This window comes from Lepisma saccharinum, chromosome 12 (genome assembly GCF_977018435.1).
Source record: "Lepisma saccharinum chromosome 12, izLepSacc3.1, whole genome shotgun sequence".
NCBI lineage: Eukaryota > Metazoa > Arthropoda > Insecta > Zygentoma > Lepismatidae > Lepisma > Lepisma saccharinum.
Window position 1 is genome coordinate 6,568,617 of NC_139240.1, and position 23,441 is coordinate 6,592,057.

The following is a 23,441-nucleotide window of genomic DNA, read 5'->3' on the forward strand; positions in this document are numbered from 1 at the left end:
CTTGTCATCCATCAAAGCATGGCAATTTTAACACAGAAAACAATATGGATCGCATTAAGCAGCAAAAATGACAGCCTCCTCTACGCAATTTCTACAAGAACAAGTGCCGGAGTCAAGAGTTGAAATGTTCATGGAGCCACATAATTTATTTCTTTTGAACAATTCCAAAACTATGAAATATGAACAATTTGTAAATTTTCCGAGCTTGGCTATGCAAGGTTTTTGATTTCAACTTTGACAGAACTGGAGGCATTATGGAATTTAACGTTCATTAACAAACACACACTTTCACATACACACACGCAATTAACGCACACAACGTCAAACCGGTCAAATACTTAGTGGTGCTTCGAATCCAACAAAACTCACCGTCACTTTACCTGCCTTTCTCCTTGAGTGACAGAAATAGTGCATCATTATTACAGTTGGCAACACTAGTTACTAGCTAGCCAATGAAGATGCACTGCATAAAAGAAGCAACCACTTCGTCATGCTATATTGCCACATTACCGTCCCTGCCGAAAGGTGTGAACCGTGAGTTGGAGCGCTATTCAATTGTTTTCAATGATGTTTGCGCGAGTGTGTCCAGGAATGGAATGACAATATGGCAACAATGGCGAAGGTTGGCGAGCAGCGTAGAACACGTGATGTTAAGAGAGAGGGAGACAAAACGAAAATTGGTATGTGCGCAACGGCAAAGATATGTGTGATGCACTCTACGTACTACTGTTGCCGACTTAGTATTTTGGAGCAAGGTTTGTCCAAATCACAAATCACACCAAGGAACTATATTTTCGTCTATTACCTACTGGTCTACTAACTATTCTATGCTAGTTTCTCCGTATTTATAAATAAGATTCTTTGGAATTTCTCGGCTGTTCGGGATTACGAGAAGTCGCGATCTGACCTTGATAATTCATACCCCGTCAGTTTGAATTATTACTTTTTTAACAGTAGCCTACTCTTCGGCATGTTGAAACATTGAACAGAGGTACGAGAACCAAGAAGAACGTAGATTAAGTGCTCTCTGTTTGATATCTGTGCATTGTGAAAATGTACAGAAAAACATAGAACAAAGTGATATATGTTTATGGAAAGGAAGCAAGGCAAATCTAAATAGTAGACTCCAGTCTGTCTGAACTTGTATACAACGCGAAAGTATTTAGAATTTGAATTTTATTACATTATAAAGTAATAATAATAATAATATACTAGCAATAATAAAAATATCAACAATAATACATGTTATTATGACTGAAGGGCACGATATGAAATCTTACTATGCTCCCCTGACAAAAAACATTCGGGCGGGCTTGTACTAGGCATCCCCACACAGCAAACAGTTTAATTTGCACAGTGCCGATCTTTCTAGGTGCCTTTGTTTCTCTATATCACTCAAAAATTTCAAGTTATCCATCTTGTTTACATTGGAAAATTCGCCAAACCGGAAGTTCTTTCCCCGTCATCAATTGAGTACCAAAAGTGGTAAACGTTGTAAGTTCCAAAAGCGAAAGTGTTGGGAAATCGCATCGTTCCGCACATCAGCCCGTAAGAACGTTCATACTAGTGACCTCTTTACACGCCCTTTGGACTACTTAGAGGTCTACCAGCAACTTTTCACGTTTACCACATTATAAAGCATGGCACATTGCACAGTTTAACGTGGAAAACGCTCTTTGAATTATTTTGGTACTTACAGCGTTTACTAGGGGTGTGTGGGATCCCGAAAAGTCGGGACCGGGATCGGAAAAATAATTCCCGTCCCGAACCCGACTACGGGAAATGACTTCCGACTTTTCGGGAGCGCGAGCAGTCGGTATATACCGAAAGGTCATTTTAAAAATTTGTTAATTCTCGACGTTTTCTGCATTGCATGTGTCGGGAACTTATCGAAAATTGTTTTTTTTTTAATTCTAGAAGTGCAAAAACAATCACTTAAGTTGAACATGACGTGTATAATTCGAGATTTTCAGAGGTTCGGGAAATTTCGTACATTTCCTGTCCCGAAAATTTCCCGACTTTGTCGGGAAATGGCGAATTTTTCCCCTCCCCGAATGTCGGGATTAAAAAAAATTACCGTCTGTTCCAAAAAAATATGTCCCTCACACCCCTAGCATATGCCACCTTTAATCTTCAACAATCGAATTGTCTGATCGATCTTTTTTTGTTTACTCAGGAATAGCCCCCATACAAACATTTATCAAGACAAATAGTTATTACAAAAAAATATTTTATCTTCTGTGTCATGTCTCGCAAGCTAGGCTAGGCTTTCTACCCTAGACTAGTGCCTTCTTATTTACAGGAATAATAGTTTTAAAATTGTTGTTAGCAAAAATTAAACATAAAGAGGGACGAAAATACAAGGGAAAAATGTCTGCTTAATACAATGAAAACATACGTTAATAGTAAATTATCGGATAGGGCATAGTGTCATAAAATCATGCGCTTACGCACTTAATATATTTTTATTCATAATTTTGGGAGTTTCTCTGATTCCTACTCTCGCCGTTGAATTACACAAACTCAGCTAGGGACGACCCAAATGTCGTCAAGTTTAGTGCTCTCTGAGCATAAACATACTATATATTTATCCCGTTTGCGCAAGCTCATTATTGCGTTTTAATGTATTAATTCTGAGGTGCAAGAGAATGCATTTTTTGGAAACTCATGACTGGCTGCATAACTTTTAAGCTTTACTAAATCCAGTTTTATTATCGATTTACACGTGAAATTCTTACCTTCATTGAAAATTGCGTTTGAATAGCAATCCCATCGCGCTCCAATGTAAAGGTTAGGGTAATCAAATGGCAAACGAAATTCTTTAGGGGACACAACAGGGGTGGCGCTGCAACCGGAAGAGTTTGGAAATTAATAGCCCCATAGTGTCTGAACTGATGTAGAATGGCTTGTTAATATAACTCGATAACTCCCGTACATTTACTGCAGTATCTGATCTGTCAACACTGGTTCTTGTTTGGAAAATGGCTGCTGTCGCAGGGGTCCGTCAAGTCGAGGTAAGATATAATGGACAAGAAGAAAAACGGCTTTAAAGTTGTTAGGTCCAAAATAAAGGCATGAATGAATGTGAGGAAAGATAAACAGGAATATTTGCAAAGCAAAATGTCATTATGCATTTTGATACTGACTCCACTAACACGTGAGAAATATACCTTTGCATACGGACACAAGTAATGGTCATCTGGGTCAGAAATTGTATTGAGGTAAAACCTATTTGCATAAATTAGAATGTTATTAACATTATTAATGTAACGGTTCCGATTGTTGTCTACGTTTTAAAAATTATCCTAGGAGAAAGACTAATTGTCGTAGAATGTTGGCAATGATTGTCACACGATTGTCCTGTAAATAATGAGCACTGTTTGGATTTTTTAAAAAATATATAGTATATATATTTGTTAGATTAAGGAACTTGAAAATTCCTACAAATTGTAACTTCAGATTCGTCATTAGCAGGCCTCAATTAGTAAGTATGTCAAATAAGAAAATCGGAGAGGGGTCCGGTCATCTTAAGTCATACCTGATTCTTTTCCTTATAAAATATTCCTGCTTCCAACGTGGAACATTAATGAAACTAGGTCTTGCATGTGTGCGTGTTTTCATATCAGAGATATTTGGGAGCGATTTTACAATACCGGGAATTGCTCCATTTTGTTTGAAATTCGGCATACTCACTAAATTAGGGCTCCTAATCACGAATCTGAAGTTAAAATTTGGCGCTCACGTGTCAAACTTGCAAAATAAGAGGGTCAGTCATTGCAACCGACAATGCACAATTGCTCATTATTTACCGCAAGATTTTCCGTTTCAAATACTTAAAGAACGAAATATATATATTCCTGATATTACTATGTTTCCTAACCTAACCATGCGCCAATGGTCCGTGGGGCTAGCCATAATTCAGGAATTTCTATACGTGAGTGCCAAATTTTATGTGCAGATTCGTGATTAGGAGACCCGAAATTTCAAACAAATTGGAGAAATTCCCTGTATTGTTAAATTATACCGAAAAGAACATAAAAGTGTGTGGGGTGAAAGGGGTACCTTCCACTTATGTGGCCAAAAGTCAACCTCACTTCCACGCAGTACACCCTGGACTGCATTTTGCAGATGAACGAGGCTCTGCCAACTGGCACTATGGCTAGTAAAATTTTGTCTGTTGTCCTTGTGTGTGCTGAGAGCCTGTTTACAGCCTCAGCTTTTAACAGAAGTCAGAATATTTTAAGAGATTTTATTTATTCAACGTTAGAGTTGTTATTTGTAATGGTAAGGGGCTGGCCACCATATAATGTGACTGTTGCAAAATAACCTAAGTGCTGATGCACCCAACATTTTAAATTCAAATTCAAAAACATAAAATTGTGATATTTATCAATTTCATCTTGTTAGCCCTTAAACTGAATATTATTTGGGGGGTGGGGGATGTTTGTTCGAACTTTGGAGATGACTGGGGGATGCTTCTATGAGTATAAATGTCTCGAGGTTCAATACCCTGCAGAGGCATGTGTTGGTTCAGTTCCAGTCTCGATTAGCTTATCTGTGCATAAAGTTGACTCAAAACAAAAACTAGGAAAGATTCCTTTCCTGCTCCTCCATTCCCCACACTGCTCATTATCAATCATTATTCTTCCTCATTCTCACAATTAGCCAAAAAGTACCCCCTGTAAATAGAGAATTACTAAAAAAAAACAAAAAAAAAACCATTTATGGGGTGTAAGGGGTGACCTTCCACGTAGTACACCCTGGACTGAAGACTAACGAGGCTCTGGCGACTGGCCCCATGGCCAGTATAATTTTGTTTGTATTGTCTTGTTGTCCTTATGTGTGCTGAGTGCCCGTTTACAGCCTCAGCTTTTAACAGAAGTCAGAAGATTTTAATATTTTATGATTTTAATTATGCAACGTTAGAGTTGTTCTTTGTAATGATAAGGGGCTGGCCCCGTATAATGTGACGGGAGCAAAATAGCCTAAGTGCTGATGCTCCCACAATTTTAAAATCAAATTAAAAAAAAACATTCACCCTCATAGACATGATTAGCGAAAGTTACAGAAAAACAACGTAATAGTAGATAAAATACATAAATTTGCAAACTGTGTATTAACTAAAGAAAATTGTGATTTCTACTGGAAAGTCAATAACTCATACATACTGTACACAATATCATAAAATATATTGAGGAAAGTGATGTGTAAACCCAAGCGTATTGCTATTTTGAAATTTGTGAACAAATAGGTATTATGATGGAAATAATCGTAATTTTAGAAAGTATATGTGTTATCGTTAATTATTTGCTGGTGAGATCCTAATATACTGACAATGATCAAAGTTCTTAACTTACTGAGCCACTGATTGCTCGCACTATTGCTTTGTCATTGTAGTGAATAATAAATCACTCGTTTTTGCACTGCAAGTTGTGACTTAGACAGTAATTAATGACATTTTGCTGTCTCTTATAACATGGAAATCCACAAGATTTGTTTCAGGGGTGGCACAAGCAAGGCATGTTTCTTTCCAAAATAGCAATGAAGCTCAATAAAATGTAGCTGTTAGCCAGATATGCTTATAAAGGGTTAGTCAAAAGTATCGGGACAAGCTAGTAATAACGAGACCCGTGCACGGAGGAAAATCACATGTTGCAAGTGGATATTGGTGCGGAAACTGCATTGAATGGGGGTGTGGATATCATGACAGCCATCTTGGATTCCGCCATATTGGATATCACACAATATTTTCAAATGGAAAGGGGTATGTATGACACATCAATTTAGGCTAAAATCGTCACACAAACGACAATCGAAACTCATTTTGGACCTATCGCCATTCGTGGAAGAGATAGGGTGTGCTACATTTGATTCCAAAAATTACATTTGTCTGAAAGAAACGCGTGGACGGAGGATAATAACATATTGCAAGTGGGTATTGGTGTGGAAACTGCAATGAAGGGGGGTGTGGACATCATGACAGCCATCTTGGATTCCGCCATATTGGATATCACACAATATTTTCAAATGGAAAGGGGTATGTATGATACATCAATTTAGGCTAGAATCGTCCCACAAATGACAATCCGAACTTATTTTGAACCTATCGCCATTCGTGGAAGAGATAGGGTGTATTACGTTAGACTGCAAAAAATTAGATTTGTCTGAAAGAATTGTTTACTGTATTCTTGTGGGTAACTGTACACGGCAAATTACAGGGAGCATGAACAAGAAAACATGACATTGACTTACAGAATGCCTCAAAGCAAGTGCTCACACTGCTTCCCGTCGACTGTCTGACAATACTATGCCAACCGATCGTAAAAACTGCAAAGTGCATGTTGTAGCATATCCCGAGAAAGTCCTCTTGTTTCGTCCACAATGCGATTCTGTAGACCATTCAGGGAGTGTGGTTTGGTGCGATACACTTTGTCCTTCATGTGCCCCCATAGGAAGTAATCCAGGCATCATAGATCGTGAGATCTTGCAGGCCATTTGATCATACATTGCTTTCCAATCCATCGTTGTGGAAAGGTTTCATGTAAGTATTGTGGAACAGACCGTCCATAGTGTGGCGGCGCTCCATCCTGTTGGAACTAAACACGATTAAAGTCCCGTGTCGACACTTGGATGGCAGGGACAAACTGCTCACGAAGCATTGTCAAATACTTCTCACCTGTCAGATTACCGACAATGATGAAAGGGCCAAGAATTATGCCTCTCATCATTTCTACCCAAACATTCAGTTTCTGTGGATACTGGGTATGATGTACCATCATCCAATGCGGGTTTTCATCGCTCTAATAGTGGCAGTTATGTCGGTTCACATGTCCGTTTAACATAAATGTCGCTTCATCAGAGAATGCAATGTGATTGAGGTTAAAACTATTGTAATCGATATTTCCCATCATTACTTTGCAAAATTTTATATGGCGATCAAAGTCATCTTTCGTCAGTTCGTGCCTAATCTCTCTTTGTAGGGTTTAAAGTTACTGCGCACTTAAATTCATTGCACTGAACTCTGGGAAATGTCCAGCATGTTGGCAACGCTTGTTGTCCATGTATGTGGATTTTCCACAGAAGATTGTAACACATCCAAAGAAACTGCCTGGTCGCTACACGATTTCGGCCTTCCTGATTGCACACTGTCTTTAACACTTCAACTTGCTGCAAAACGTCGAGTGGTTCTTTCGAAGGTTGACTTCGAAATTGTGTTACTTCAGGGAATGTAGCATTAAATAACTGCCGCACCTCGGTATACGATCTCTTGCGATCTCCATAGCCACACATCATTAATAACGTAATACGTTCTCGTTCACTCAGTTCCATTTTGACCACTGACATGGACACAAATCTCCTTCCTTTGGCACAACACTCACCAACATGAGCGACATGCAGAACATTCGCAAGGATGATGATAAATGCAACTGACCTGCGAGGAAGTTGACTACAATCTACAAGGGATGTGTACAGGTAGAGTCCATATCCAGACGATTACTGTTTTGCTGTCCGTGGAAGGGAAAGTAAAACAAATACTTACCTGAATGCTCTTAATTCGTCAAATAGGATTGTTTAGACTGGCATTCTTGAATTCGCTAATTTGTGATATTATGTATATTATGTTGTTTTCAACAAACTATCAAAGCAACCTGGGGAAATGACTAGAGCAGGCACGTATCCAGAAATTCTCTTCGGGGGGGGCTAAAGAATATCTTTATAGGTGTAAAGATAGTACTTCACTATTGTATATGATTATACCATATATATATATATATATATATATATATATATATATATATATACACACATACATATATATGTGTGTGTGTGTGTGAGTACACACTACACACACACATACATGCCATGCAAATCAAAAACAGAAAGATAAGAAAGAACGAGATCGGCTTCAGCCTCCTGTATCCAAAATAAACTAAAGTTATTACTGTTATTATTATCTGATTACATGCAAAATATCACTCACATGATTGAAAGAATAGAAACTACGATATACCCAACACAAGATGGTTGAATATGTTAGTGTTGGTTATTGTTTACAGACCATTGAGTCTTATTTTTTTCAAGCTGACAACAATTAACGTCACAGTTAATCACCAACAAAGACAGCAGCATAGAGTAAAATTTGGAGCACAATAAATAATATTTAGAAAATTATATATGTGTTATGCATATACACGAGAACGAAAAAGATATAGCCTTAAACAAAAAATATCAACATTTCACGTTCACACTGCAGTCAGAAATAAGTCGTTCGGTACATGAATTGAAAAAAAAGAAAGAAAGAAAGAAACGGCTGTCCACTGTGCTGCTAAGGGTGGCCTTAGGTTTGTTGGATGAGAGAAAAGTGTAGTTACTCTTGGAGTACCGACCTCTGGATACAATCATTTTTGACAAGGAATAAATAAAAAGAATAAATGAATGAATATTAAATTTATGCACCATCCTATGCAACATTCACTTACACATAAAATATCTGAACATACAATTCCTATAAACAAACGCAAACAATTGGACCTGTCAGATTCACTTAAAGTAACATCTTTCAAGGTCCTTGCCTAGCCATAGCGTCGAGCACTTCGTCAGGAGTAGGAGCTGACCTCCAATGGACTGACAGCAGTGCCAGACCTGTCAGTCTGTTACTTCCCATCCGGTTTCTCAAGAATGTTTTTATTCTTTTCATTGTGGAAAATGATCTCTCCACAGAAGCTGTCGAGATAGGGATTGTCGCCAGCACTCGGAGAAGAGCATGAATACCTCGGAAGAAAGCGGGATCACAGGCGTCCAGTACACTTATTAAGTCCGATGGCTGCTCCTTTCCAGACCACTTCTGACACCACAAAGCATATTCCCCTTTCAGTTCAGAAAAAGTCGTTCCTTCGCCCACGTACTGTACTATGTTCTTTAACTGGCCCATCTTCTGCAGACTTGCATTCTTGGGAAGGATGACAGAAATGTTAGACAGAAATTCCTTGTTGTTGGAAAACTTTTCATCCAAAGCTGATATTACACCATCCAAACAGGGGATCCAGACAGAGCGCCTAAAATATACCTCGGCCGACTCGTGGGGATAATTACTCCTTTTGGTCTGTTTGCTGCAAATCCGAGGCACTTCGACCGAAGTGCCAAACAAGTTTTTCATGAAGTTATTAGCAGCGGTGAACAATTCTCTGAATTTTCGGTCGGACTTTTCTCTCAGCTCTTTCAGGACTTGAATCACATTTTCTGCATATTCTACTGCTGCTGCAAGGTCATGGGATGGGTTCTGCAAGTACATTGACAAAGGCAGCGTGTGACTGAAAATCTCTTCGCACACTAGCAGGGACACGATGAATTGGCTTTTTTCAATTGCAGACAATAATTGCGCCGCTGTTGAAGAGACAGCCCTGTTTCTATCAGAAAGATCACGCAAACAGGCTACAATAGGTTCCAGGAGCTGAAGGAACACAATGACTGCGTCGTGTCTCTCGATAAATCTCGTATCGCACAAACTCACTAGGCGCCGTTTCTTCTCTTCAGGCATCAAAGCATCGATGGTGTCCCTGAGCATTTTTACAGCTAGGGAGTTATTTTGAAATAATGAACAAGTGTCTCTCATTAATCCGAAGCTGTTACGCACGCACGGAATGGACAATCCACTCGATAACGCAAGATTCAAACGGTGAGAGGCACAGTGGACGTAGACAGCTCTCGGATACTTCTGTCTGATTCTAGCCTGAACACCACTGATGTGTCCTCCCATATTTGCAGCTCCATCAAAGCCAAGACCCACCAAATTGTTCATATTAAGTCCCAAGCACTCACAAGTGTTCAAAATTGTCTCTGTCACGGCTTCACCAGTCATATCATATATTGGCACGAAACAAAGGAAGTCTTCTCGAACGCAGTTAGATGGTGAAACAAATCTAATGCACAGCGAAAACTGTTCCGTTCCCGATACATCTAAAGTTTCGTCCCCCAATATGGTAAAATACTGAGACTGATTTATCTCGGACACAATTTTTCTTTGAATCAGCTCACCACAAGTTTTTAACACTTCGTTTTGGATCAGTGGACTGAAGTAAGATGCGTTCTTCCTGCAAGTTTGGATGTGATTCTTTAGAACGTTATCCCCTGCCTTCGCACGAAACCTTAACAAGGCCCTAAATTTCCCATCCTTGTTATTTGGATCTTCCAGACTTAGTGGACCACTGTCATTGTCACCTCGAAGCGGCAGCTCGTGTTGACCACAGAAGATGATTGTCTCGACAACCGGTCGGAGTGCCGCTCGATTTTCTTCTTTCTCCTTTATTCTCTGGTTGTCGATTAAACCAGCAATATCTTCTTGCCGTTTCTTCTCGATATTCATAAAATTTTCGGCCTTAATGGCTGCCTCTTTGTGGTAGTTAGTCTTTGAGTGTGTGTCGAATTTCTCCACGGCATCTTTCCATTTAATAAAAGGAAAGGTTACCAACTGTCCCAGTTTCTGGTGATTGCCTTTGCCGGTTAGTTCAGCAGCAAACACAACACAAAACTTACAGTAAGCTCCATCATCGACTCTTGAATATGCAAGCCAGTTCCACCTCCTCAACCAATTAACTTGAAAAGTTCTTTTCATCCCGTGAATGACACGAACTGGATACACGAAAGTTTGTCCGGGCACAAATAAATCATCACTCAACACTTTGGTTTTCAGTTCATCTGTACAGCTTATTTCTTTTTTTAATAAACCTTGTGCAACCGCTCCTATATCCGGTACTGCTAGAACATTCACTTCACAGATCTTCAATCTCTTTGGCTCTGGACCCGAACTAGCACTGCACTGTGGCTCCGGGAGTTTTTCTGCTGTCTTCAGCCCTGGATCCGAACTGAAACTGTTACTAGATTTTGGCACTTTACGGAAAAATGTGTCAATAGTTCTCTTCAATTTCGAATCGCTAGATATAAAATTGTCAATAGTTCTCTTCATTTTAATGAGCCCAGTTCAGATGATCACTTATCGACTTATCAAGTGTCACATTAATTGATTCTGTTGAACAGATCAACGGGAAATTCAACTCGCGTATCCTCTTTTACATTCTGGAAGGTTCCGCAGATAAAACGTTTCGTGAATATTCGCACTAAAGTGTAGCACTGTACTGTTGCAACTGACCGCTTCGAAGTTTCTGGACATTTTTAAGTGAGTGGCCTCCCCCCCCCCAACCCCCTTGCTGGTTTTCAACACCGGTGTTGGGTGTCTCTGTGACGTCGCAGTTGCTTCCAAACCATATGTCGATCTCAAGTAGTTTGTATCTTGTGCCGACTTCCGTGACAGAGTGGTCAACGCAGCGTGATACGATGCCGGGGGTTCTGGGTTCGAATCCTGTCCTGGTCATGGGTGTTCTTTGTTAGTGTCCTTTCATCATATCATCACTCATCCTCATCTTTGTAATTTGCCTCCCCGATGGCGCAGTGGTATCGTCGTCGCCTTGTAATGAAGGGGTCCCGGGTTCGATTCCCGGTGAAGGCACATGGTTCGGATCCCACTTTAAACTGTAGGTCCCGTCCCGATTAGCCTTACTCTGCATAAAGTGGACTTAAAACAAGAAATCAATCCAATCCAATCATCTTCGTAATTAGTCAAAGTGGCAGAAATGCGAAGTAAAATAAACTAAATCAATTAATCAATCAAGAAAGAAAACTTGTGCAGTGGTAAAGAAATACATACAGTTACGAGCTTAAGCCCACAGGGCATAGTCCAGAATCAGACAGATCGCAAACATGCTAAAACGAGTATAATGGTTGATTTGGTTAATTTGTTTTCGCTTTTCTGCCACTTTTGGCTAATTACGAATATGAGGATGAGTTATTATATACTGAAATTGATGAATGCATTCACAAACACCCATGCCCAGACCGGGGTTCGAACCCGGGACCCCTGGCATTGTAGCGCGATATGCTAACCACTCCGCCACAGAGGCCGACACGGGTATAATGGTGGGGTGACGACCATTGTTGCATTATCATTTCCGGCAAGTAGTAATATGAGTACCAAATAACTAAAATAAAAATAGGAACGTACCACTATTATACTATTTACATAGTGTAAAACACGCAACATGTTAATAGTAATAATATTCGCAAACAGTACGATATGATTTCTCGAGTCACATATTACTTTTTCTGATTTCGTGAAGACCAATGTTGAGAATCTTGAGAAGAGTGAACAGACAAGGAAAGTTATACAAAATCTTATTCTGTGCAATAATTAATGTTTTGACGAAATCTTAATCGACTGTTCCAAACTTCTCTATCACCACCCGGTGAGACTGTTCTCCACCCTTCACCGATAAGAACTGAGACGAAAAGTGCCTTTTTTATAGGTTAACAATTGCTCGCATATTACATCGGAGGAAGCCAAGATGCTTACCATTGTAAGGAGCAAAATTTCGAATGACCAAAAATTACAACTGATAGTACGCTTATATGGAATTAATAGAGTTTTAGTCCATGGGGGGTGGGGGGAGTTGGGCTCCAACCGAAATAAAAATTAGTTTTACTCCACCCTGATCTTCTCCTCTAGCTACGCTCTTTCCACAATGATGGCGCCAGAAGAATGAGCGAGGAAGCAGAGGTGGCTGGTATATTATCTATCTATCACAGGTCTAAACACTATACCAAAAAATGCATATTTGGGCTTTATTTATGTATGCAGTTTCTCTTCTTTGATGGAGTGGTGGAAAGGGGACAAATTCGTTGACCGAGGGTTTCCCCAGGTCATGTTTTGCATGTGTCTTGTAAAATGCTTCAATGTTTGTTTTATTTTAGTCGGTGTTAATTATTTATCAGTACCTGGAAAATAAGACTCCTGTGGTCTTCCTGTCAACCATCAGCGCTCACTCGGGGTCCTCAGGAGAAGGTACGGTTGCCTTCTCCGCCCACCTAATCGGCTCTTTAATACTGCAAAGTTCGTTGCAATTCATTTCAGTTGTTCAAATTATCAAAATAGGAGGGAAGAAGAATAGGCTCTCGGCGGAAGTCGTCCACGACGCCCTTTCAAGGGCTCGAGGGAAAGGGGGCGGGGGACGATCGCTCCCTTCGACATTCTCAGTTTGCAGTTTGGAGACCTGGAGCCTGGGATGTGGGGAGAAAAGAATGTTGAAGCAATATGTGTCCTTCATCACTTGACCTGGACAACGCTCCCATCACCCAACCCACTCAACATCTGTGCTTCTCTCAACATATCGGAGGGACAGGACAGATCCACTTCTTTGGTGCGTCCGAGGAAGCAACCAAGGGAAAGAAGAAAGTTTGTGTGGATTAGTTTGTTTGCTTATTTTGCTAGAACCTCAGGATTCTAGAACATTTTCCTCCTTGTCTCGAAAATTACTTCTCTTGTCAAATTATGGTAACAATATTTTATTTCACACACACACACACACACACATGGGGGAAGCTAAAAATCTCATTTTATCTAGTATAAACCACAAATTTTCGGGGGGGGCTCGAGCCCCCTGAGCCCCCCCCTTGCATACGTGCCTGGACTAGAGGCAGGAAAGGGAGAAAACGAAGATAAGTAGAAGTCACAGCCTCGAAGTAAGGTATCCTAGCATTCGCCTGGGGGAACTGAGGAAAACCGATCTCCATATCTATCACCCCTGGATTACTTTATGGGGCACATAAAGGACAAAGTATATCGCACCAAACCACACTCCCTTAATGATCTACAGAATCGCATTGTGGACGAAACAAGAGGACTTTCTCGGGATATGTTACAACGTGCAGTCTAACGTAATACACCCTATCTCTTCCACGAATGGCGATAGGTTCAAAATGAGTTCGGATTGTCATTTGTTGGACGATTCTAGCCTAAATTGATGTGTCATACATACCCCTTTCCATTTGATATTTTTGTGTGATATCCAATATGGCGGAATCCAAGATGGCTGTCATGATATCCACACCCCCATTCAATGCAGTTTCCGCACCAATACCCACTTGCAACATGTGATTTTCCTCCGTCCACGGGTCTCGTTATTACTGGCCTGTCCCGATACTTTTGACTAACCCTGTATATGTCAGTTAGTTATCTAGATATTATAATTATTCAAATACTAACGAAATAAGTTATGCGGATATCTATAATCTGTGATATCAAGATATTTATGCTGTAGATTATCCGTACTTCCATGTAATAGACTTTATGTTAAGGAACCTCCAGCAAAAGTAAGGGTTATTATTGATTTTTTTGTTTGCTGTTGTCACATTCAAAATTTACCTCAAAATGCTAAGAAGAAATGTAGCTGTAGCGAAATTTTTTGCTACAACTACAGGAATTTTGTAACTTCACTACAGGTACAATTTTCGAAATGCAGCGCTGCTGCCGCTACAAATGCTACTTCCGACCACTGTGGTAGAGTAGTAGACACTATTGTGTCAAATAATTTGGAACCTTTTTGGAAGTAATTAGCACACTTTTCATTTCGAAAAAGACCAAATTATGGGTAAAATTAGATGCTAGGAGTACCAAGCTTCATGCATTACACAGACTACTACTACTGCTATTCCCCTCTCCCTAAATGTTGGAAGGACTTTCATGTTTGAGAATGGAAGCAGTGAGATCTGTAGTAATAATCATTTAGGGATGTTATTTTGGAACCCTTAACCCTCTGTACCCCCGAGATAGGGTTGGCAGTTTACCCAGGTTTTTTCAGATAAAACTTGGGAAAATCTGGGTGTTATTTTTTTTTTCAGGTTATGTTTAAAAAGACACATATTAAAAATGAAATAAATTTTTCTCCTAGTAGTAATGCATTGTAACATTCAATTTGTATTGCTTTATACTCTGTTCCAACTATCTCTGGAGCAAGTGAATAAGTAGTGCAAGTAGTGACGTGTGACTGCTACACCAATAAACATGGGAGAGGGAAATGGGTTACCTTGGGGCAAGTAACTGCAGTTACCAGCCTTCACAGCAGCATGTACTGCTTCGCTCTGCCCACTCAATTTTCTCCCCATCACTGATGCTATGTGCACCCTTGCTCCGGAAATAACTGTGACAGGGAATAGTTGATTGAGTCAAAAAAAACAAACTACTATTTAACAATTCTGTTAACATATTCTGTTCTAAAGTATTCGTCCAACAGTTTGATTCTACTCTTCCTGGATGGTGTAATACTTAATGCTCAGTTTTCAGGGGTGCATTCCCCGAGGGGGCACACACTTTCGTGCATCCAACAATCAGACTACCGGGAGGGGGGGTACAAAATATGTTATGACCAGTGTTTTTTTTTCCTTCTGGTAGTCAACAACTGTACTCCATACTGGCATCTTATTATAGGTGAGGACTAATAACGAGAAATGCCTATGATCCCATAAGTCCTTGGTTCGAATCCTAGCCTGGGCATGGGTATTCTTTGTATCCCTTCATCATACCATCACTTGTTCTCATCTTTGCGACTAGCTAAATGTGGCAGAAAAGACGAGTAAAATGAAGCAAATCAATCAGTGAAACAAACAAGAGAAATCCATAACACCACCTCAAATGCTTTCTCATGGACATCCGAGTTTTCCGAAGGGTCACTTTGGACGGAAAATTATGTAGGGTGATTTTGCCACTGGTCAGCCTTTTAAGAAATTTTTATTTCAGTGATTTCGTGTGAATAAAAATCCCAGTATATTTTCTAGTAATCAGGATGTAAATAAAATGGAGAATTGCAGTTTTATGTCTGCACAGGGTTGCTACGTGACTGGAAAACCTGGAAAACAGGGAAAAGTCATGGAATTTGGTTGGTCAGGGAAAAGTCAGGGAATTTTGCATATTTTCTGGAATTTACGTGCATTTTGGAGTTGCAGGAGAACAAGTTACAAAATGAACGAACGGTTCATTTCCACTTCCGAATTTGATTCTTGCGATTCCAGTTCTCCCAAAAGATTCAGTTCAGAAACTTGTACCTCTCGTCATTATGACTTCTAGTCTGTTACGTACAAAATTATGGTTCCTTTGCATTTCTATTCTATATTTATTCACTCTCGGATCTTGGATCCGTTCATTATGCAACTCGTTCTTGTGAACCTGTTCAATACCGGAATTTGGAGAGGCCTGAGATTTTTCCTTAGAGAACAAACTACTCAACACGAAACCTATGCACCAGCCATCCTCAGAATTTCTTGTGGAGAAAATGTTTCTTTAGCTTTGTGTGTGGTGATTAAATTTCCTTTCTGCAAGAACGAACCCATTCTCTTTTTATACGTGAAGCGGAGCAGGTTGGTGTTCGGACAGTTCATTGGTTTTGGATCTGCAATAACTGTATACTCCTTGAACAAAAGACAATGTAATACTTTCTGCTTTGAAGAGCAGAATTTCACGTAAACTGGCTGTGGTTGACGTCACATTGGACGGGTGCGGATGCCTAGTAAAAGCAAAGGGACTCACTACTTCGTCCCCCCATGAACCCGTTCTGTAAATTTGAGTCCTTCGTTTGCGACCCGTTCAGAAGCAACGTGATCAACTAGTTCATGTGCTCGTTTTCGTAGTTTTTACATTGCAGAGATGTGTTACACCCGAGAAATCAGTGATTTTATGCAGTATCAGTGACGTCATTATTCGAATATGCACGTGGTTTGTGCATGTAGAACGATTTAAAAAAAAAAAAAACTGGTGGGAAATAGAGGAATTAAACGTACGCTGGTCACACATCGTTGTTAGGTTAGGAATGTTGGTTTCATGCCGATAGTAATTTTACGTATTTTTTTTCATATAGAATGAAATTATGCTGAAAAGTGGTGAAAATGGGCCGAAGTTAATTTTGTTTTATTACGATTTCATCATACTGCAAATGCTGGCCCCCGTGGCGGAGTGGTTAGCACATCGTGCTACGACGCCAGGGGTTCCGGGTTCGAATCCTGGCCTGGGCATGGATGTTTGTGACTGTCCATTCATCAATTTTCATCATGTCATCTCTCATCCCCATCTTCACAAATTAGCCAAAAGTGGCACAAAAAGGCGAAGTAAAATAAAGCAAATCAATCAATCAATCATACTACAAATGCAACTTTTACATGGTTCGATTTCGATTTAGTATGTCTGTTAGCACATACTGCAGAGTTTTAGCGATTACTTAAGATTTTGTGAACATATGCTTTTGTGGTTATGTTAGGAATGTCAGGTTTGGTTGTCTTAGAATTAAAATAAAGACCCTGAATGCACTCTATTAAGGTTCCGATTTATTTCTACATTCATTCCCACTAGTTTACGATACTTACTGTCACTTGTTGTTGTTGTTGAGTTGGTGTTTTAAGTCCACTTTATGCACAGTAAGGCTAATCGGGACTGGACCTACAGTTTAAAGTGGGATCCGAACCACTTGTGCCTCCACCGAGTATCGAACCCGGGACCCCTTGATTACAAGGCGACGACGCTACCACTGCGCCATCGGGGAGGCCCCACTGTCGCTTGTCAACCGGAGAATACCTCGTCCGTGGGAAGTGTGTATGATTACGTAAGGTCATTTTGAAGTTTTCTTTTCAACATAAATAACTTTCTTCGAATCCAAACAGTGCTCATTATTTTAATGAAGGTTCAAATTTTGTGTCACAATGGTATGATAATTAGTCTTCCTGCTAGGAAAATTTGAAAAAATCATAAAACATTCGGAACTCTTACCTTTTAATAGACAGATTTCTATGTTTTCCGTAATATAAAATTGGTTCCAGCATGTGGAAAACTCAAATAATGGAGATATTTGATTCCAAAGTATGGCCCGCGTATACATTTTTTTTAGGTGTATGGTGGGTCACCAGCCCCATTCACGTTCTGAATTTCCGAAATATGTACTATTTTCAATAAATTAAAAAATATAATCATTAAACTTATTGCATATTTTTTAATGGTACATGACCTAATTTTCTGTTTCTCATTTGTATTGATATAATTGAGGTTGTGTTGTATACAGGTTACATTGTACAGCTTTGATATATGCCACATTTTTTTATTGATTTTTTACGCCACTTTAATTGTAATGACTTAGTGAAAATGCGGAAGTACAATAGTTTTTATTTTTTCATAGAATAGCATTGTATTAATCACTTGGTAAATTTTCAGCTAATAACTGTGTATATCCATATTCATAATAATTAATGTGCCTGCATATTTTATTGAAAAGCATGAGGTTCAAAAGCAAAAATCATGACAACAAACATGTCTGGAAAAATTTCATTTCTGGTCTGGAAAACCTGGAAAAGTCAGGGAATTTCATAATCAAAAAATCGTAGCTACCCTGCTGCAGTATTTATTATAGCACAAATAAACCACAAAATATAGCAATTAAGCTCACATTGTAAAGAGAGCAAAAATCCCAGTACTCAGCCACTGAAATTCAGAAGTCACCCATGGTCAACACTAGTAGTCAGCCTGCAACTGCACAAAGATAATATAGGTTGCCCCAGGTCAGATATTGTTTCACAGAGCTGTTTTTTATGCATAAAACATTTTAAGAGAGTATATATTTAAAAATGAAGGTTAACTTATCATGTAAGTAACATTATATATGCCTAATAACATTAAATAGGTGACATTAAGAACACCTGACTTCACACAGACTGGTTTTTTTTTACATTAAGGATAGGCCCTAGTATAGATTTTATGAAAGAAAAATACTTTTGTGAGAACCATTCATTGTTTGGCCCAACTAAGCACACTCTGGACAGGCAAACACTTGCTAACATACGTCTCTATAAGGCAAGTTACACAGCTCTGTACATTTCAGGTGGAACCAGCGACTGCAGGAATCACAACCAATGTTTTTAAGATCTTCATCTTCGACATCACTTACTAAATCTTCATCACACACTGCACATTTTTCATGACTGTCTTTCCTTTCTCCAGTGCTACTGTTAGATGGGCCAGGTCGGTGTCTCTTTTGAGATTTTGTCTTTGAACTTTCCAATTTTCTCTTGTCATTCTCCACATGGTCTTTTCTTCTTCAGTTTTCTTCTTTTTTTCTAACTTTTCTGCCACATGTTTTCTCCATGCCTCTGACAATATTGCGTGTGGAATTTTTTCCTTTTTTCTGTCCTTTGGTTCCTTTCTTCTTATAAGACCAGGCCAAAACAGATGGCTGTCAAATCCTCCTGGTGAAGGGACTGTTGGTGATGGAGGAGTTGTGTCTAATGGACACACTGTTGTTGGAGGTGGAGAGGGAGATTCATGCATCCTAGTGGTTGCTGCTGATGGGGAAGGCTTGTTTCTGGTATAGAAAATGTTGCTTGAGAATGTCCTGTCGTTTCTGGTGAGGAAGAAACAGTTGGTGGTAGGCACTGTACTGCTCAACCTGAAGAATTAGCTACTGGGGAAAGGGAACTGGTTCTTGGTGAAAAAAACTGTTGGAAGAGTAACTATTCCTGATTCACTGTGTGTCAGATCAAAAGTAGGCTCCAGTCCACTGGTAGTTAGTTCCTCGATACATTCCAGGTGCAAGATTTCCCAAGTCAGAATCAATCTGAATATCAGCAGAAAGGCTGTCTGCATCATCTGGTGGAACAGGGAGAACCTCATGCATTTCTGACTGACCACAGGTAGGGGCAAGAGAGTCTGTTGAAACGCATGTAGTTTCATTTTCTCCTGAAGTCACTGTTGCACTGCTGATTTCTTCAACAACTGCTGTCACATCAATGCCTCTTCTCTCAAGTCTAGCTTGGAAGTGTTTAATTACAACAATTACAACTTCACATTCATCTGTTGTTGGTTTCACTTGAATATTAGTATTACCTTCTTGTATGTTTGTAGTCAAAGACATCTGCTCCAAAGCATTCTGCACACAATTTGTGTAGTGTATGGCCTTGGTGGCTCAGTCAGTAAGGCCTGTCCTGCACCCTGGCTATGTGCCTGCTCTGCTTTATAACATGTGAATCAATGAAAAAGCATGAAAAGTAAATTATTGTTGACCTACTTCCCTCATTCAGTTACCTGTAGGCTAATTATAATATGACTACAACTTCCAGCTTACAATTTCAATGTATTTTTCTTACTTTAATAGTGCTCGTACCAAATAAACAACCTGCTTATCAATGCAATTATTGCGACAGGTGAGAGAGGCACTTTATAATAGCTAGAATTTTTAAATGCCTGTGATTTTCCTTCTTCAGCAGAGGGGGCTGACTACAGGATAAGCTGGCACCATTAGTCAGTCACTTTTGTGATCTCAGGGCTGACCACTGGAAGGATTTGTCTCATAGCATTTTAAACAGAACCATGTTACAGGGATTACTGTTCTATGTCCAGAACATGGTAAGATAGTCCCAACGAGCCAACCAAGGTTAAATCCAGTAGTCAGCCCGCCAAGGGTGACCACTGGCAGGAAGCCAGAATTCACAACCCTGTACTCAGTCTCCCCTCTGTCGACATACAGACATTAATATACAGGTTAAAACTTCTTTGAAACAAATCCTTATTACTTCTGACACAACTAGAAACAAAATATTTGATAGTTCTGCACTAAATAACCTTGTTACCTATTTGTTAACACAGTTGCTGCTGTTACAAACAACTCCACTGGATGATTCATTCCGTCTTCACCAGATGCCACCGCCTTTCACACAAAGGCTGGCTGACTACTGGAATATGGTTTTCCAAGTCTGTTACCAAGTATAGAGACAAGGTTTAGTGGCGACATTATAAATGTACATTTTTTTGTGATGTGGCTGACTTTAGGAACATCCACCCTAACAACATCACTCACGATCTTCTTTCCACATTTAAAAAGCACAGGTATCTGCAAAGGTAAACAGTCAGTGGGTTCCCCCTCCCAGAAATACCTCCCACTTGGGCCGGAATCTAAGGAGACAGTTTGGTCACCATGTTTGTATACTACATTTCCATTCTGCAGACATATTCTCAGTTTCGTTGAGCTACACCACATACAGCTTGTGACATGAAGCTGCTCTTGCTCTGGCAGAAACGCATCATTTGCATCAACTAGAACCCATTTTATTGAACTCATCCTGAAACACTTTCGACACTAACACAGAACTTAATTGAGTTTCTTGAGGGTATTTTTCTTGTAGAAAATTGATCTTTTTCTTCATAATTCCGGACAGAGTGCAGCATGAGGCTCCACCAACAATAATGCAATTGTTGTTTGTAATGCTAAAATACAAATGGGAACATTTCTGTGAAACTCCCCAAACAAGCGGAAGCTTCCCAATAGGTATTTTCAGTGCTGCACCAATGGGATATAATTATTCCCCCACCATATAAGCATAATGGCATGATCAGGATAGGTGCATTTTTCGGGTTGAGTTAACATTGGAAAATACGTTCCTTATATTGATGGATGTGGTTCTTAAAATACTTCGAGAGAGATTCTCCTATACCGCGTTTGTTAGAACCTGTCCCGTTTCCCGCGCTAGGGATCGCTCGACAGTTTCGGTGCCAATGAGAAACGAAAAAATCGTCTGCTGGACAGCGAGGAGCAAATGGAAGCCAGAAGAGAGGCGCTTACGTAGATGCTGTTGCCACGTTGAGTATTTTAATTGGCTGCCTGGCTTTGACTTTCCCTAGCACCGAGAAAAGCCAGCGATCAGCTAGCGCGGGAACCGGGACAGGTTGTAACAAACGTGGTATAAGAACCTCCATAGCAGTCAATTCCCTACCAATGATCTGGAAACACTATGTAGTAAAGACATCCAAGGTGAGTGCATGTGCAATGGGACACATTGTACTTTTTCCAAATTCCCAGCAAAAACTTGTGTGTGTGTGTCTGCTTGAATGCATCATTTATTAACATAAAGACACTTTTGAGTAGTTGTTATGATGAACTCATTAACAAACAACATGTTAACTTGAATAGAGCCGGAACCTTTCTTCCCAGTTAATTTTATCAATCAGGTTTGCTACCTTTTTCCTCCATAATGATGCTCAAATTTAGGCATGGTAAAGTATATGTTTTTCAAGATTAAGCACATTTTTAGTTAATACGATTAGTGAATATTCCATTCTGAACTTTGCCAGCGCCCAAGGTAAAGTCATTAGCATATCACACTACGATGCCAGTGGCCCTCGGTTCAAATCCCACCCAGGGCATTGATGTTTGTAAGTGTTGCTTCATCATATCATCACTCATCCCCATCTTCCCAAATTAGCCAAAAGTGACACAAAAAGTGAAGTAATATAAAACAAATCAATCTAAAGCATTCTGAACTTCAGTTTATGAAACAAATTATTTTGTAAATGCAGTGTTATGCATATGTTGGAATGAATTATGCTGCAACTACAAACACAGTTTCTTATCTCATTGATAGGGAGACAAATTTATGGTAAATAAAAACTCAGGAGAGCGGTACAAAAAAATTTTAGGTCGGCGGTATATACCAGCAGTGGAAATTTTTTTTCGGCACACATGGAATCTCGTGTCAGCTTCTCGTTAACTGCAACTGCCTATAAACAATATGGTTGAGTGGTCCACCAAAAACAGGTTTCACCTAATCCGAGAAATCCGTGTGTGTCCACTTTTGTCATCAGCGTACATGTTATTTAGATCCTGACCAGTACATGGGGAAATCTCCCCTGTGCTTCGTGAATGAGGTCCGCTTCCTGGGCCTCATTTTCGATAAGAAATTAACATGGCTACCTCACCTTCGCCAGTTAAAGTTCTCTTGTCTTAGAGTTCTTAACCTTCTACGTGTTTTATCTCATACTTCTTTGGGTACTGCTCCACCTGTATCATTCACTCATCAGGTCAAAGCTTGACTACGGATGTGTTGTGTACTCGTCTGCCCGCCCTTCTAGGCTTCACACCCTAGACACCGTTCACCATGCTGGTAGTGAACTACTTCCTCCATCTTTGCTTGATGCCCTCACATTCACCTTATCATACCGTCTCAGATGAGAGTAGGCTGGCAAGTTATCGCCTCCACCCTAGAGCAAGTAGACCATTTGGTGTTCGTGCAGACAAGATCTTGTCAGCCCTTGGTGTTGACAGTGATCTTCCTGGCGTCTCTCCACTCATTCTGCCTCTCCCTACCTGGGAGTTTCCTGCACCTTCTATCGATTTTTCTCTGACTACCCTTCCAAAAGCAGAAACACCAACGGTTGTATACCAGCAACGGTTTTTAGAACTTCGTGCAAAGCACCCCAATTTTAATGTATTTTACACGGATGGGTCCAAGACAGTCGAATCGGTTGCGCCTTCGTCCTAGAGACTCAAAGTTCCAGTTACTAGTTACATCCTGCTTGTTCCATCTATACGGCAGAGTTGTACGCCGTTCTAAAGGCACTGGACTTTGCAGACGTCAATGGTCTGAAGAAAGTCCTTGTGTGCTCTGATTCGACCAGCGTGTTGCAGACTCTGGATTCACCGTATTCCCCGCATCCGGTAGCGCAACGCATTTTCAGATTGCTTGTGTCCTTATCTGCCAGTGCGGACGTACACTTCTGTTGGGTCCCTAGCCACGTGGGCATCCAGCGGAAC

At 40.0% G+C, this 23,441-nt stretch overlaps 1 protein-coding gene across 1 annotated transcript; it reads right to left on the bottom strand.

The window, feature by feature from the left end:
- Nucleotides 1-8,560: 8,560 nt before the first annotated feature.
- LOC145996213 (52 kDa repressor of the inhibitor of the protein kinase-like) lies at nt 8,561-9,859 on the bottom strand. The gene has a single exon (XM_083132632.1). It carries the CDS (start codon nt 9,857-9,859, stop codon nt 8,561-8,563), a length of 1,299 nt encoding a protein of 432 aa, XP_082988758.1.
- Nucleotides 9,860-23,441: the final 13,582 nt, after the last annotated feature.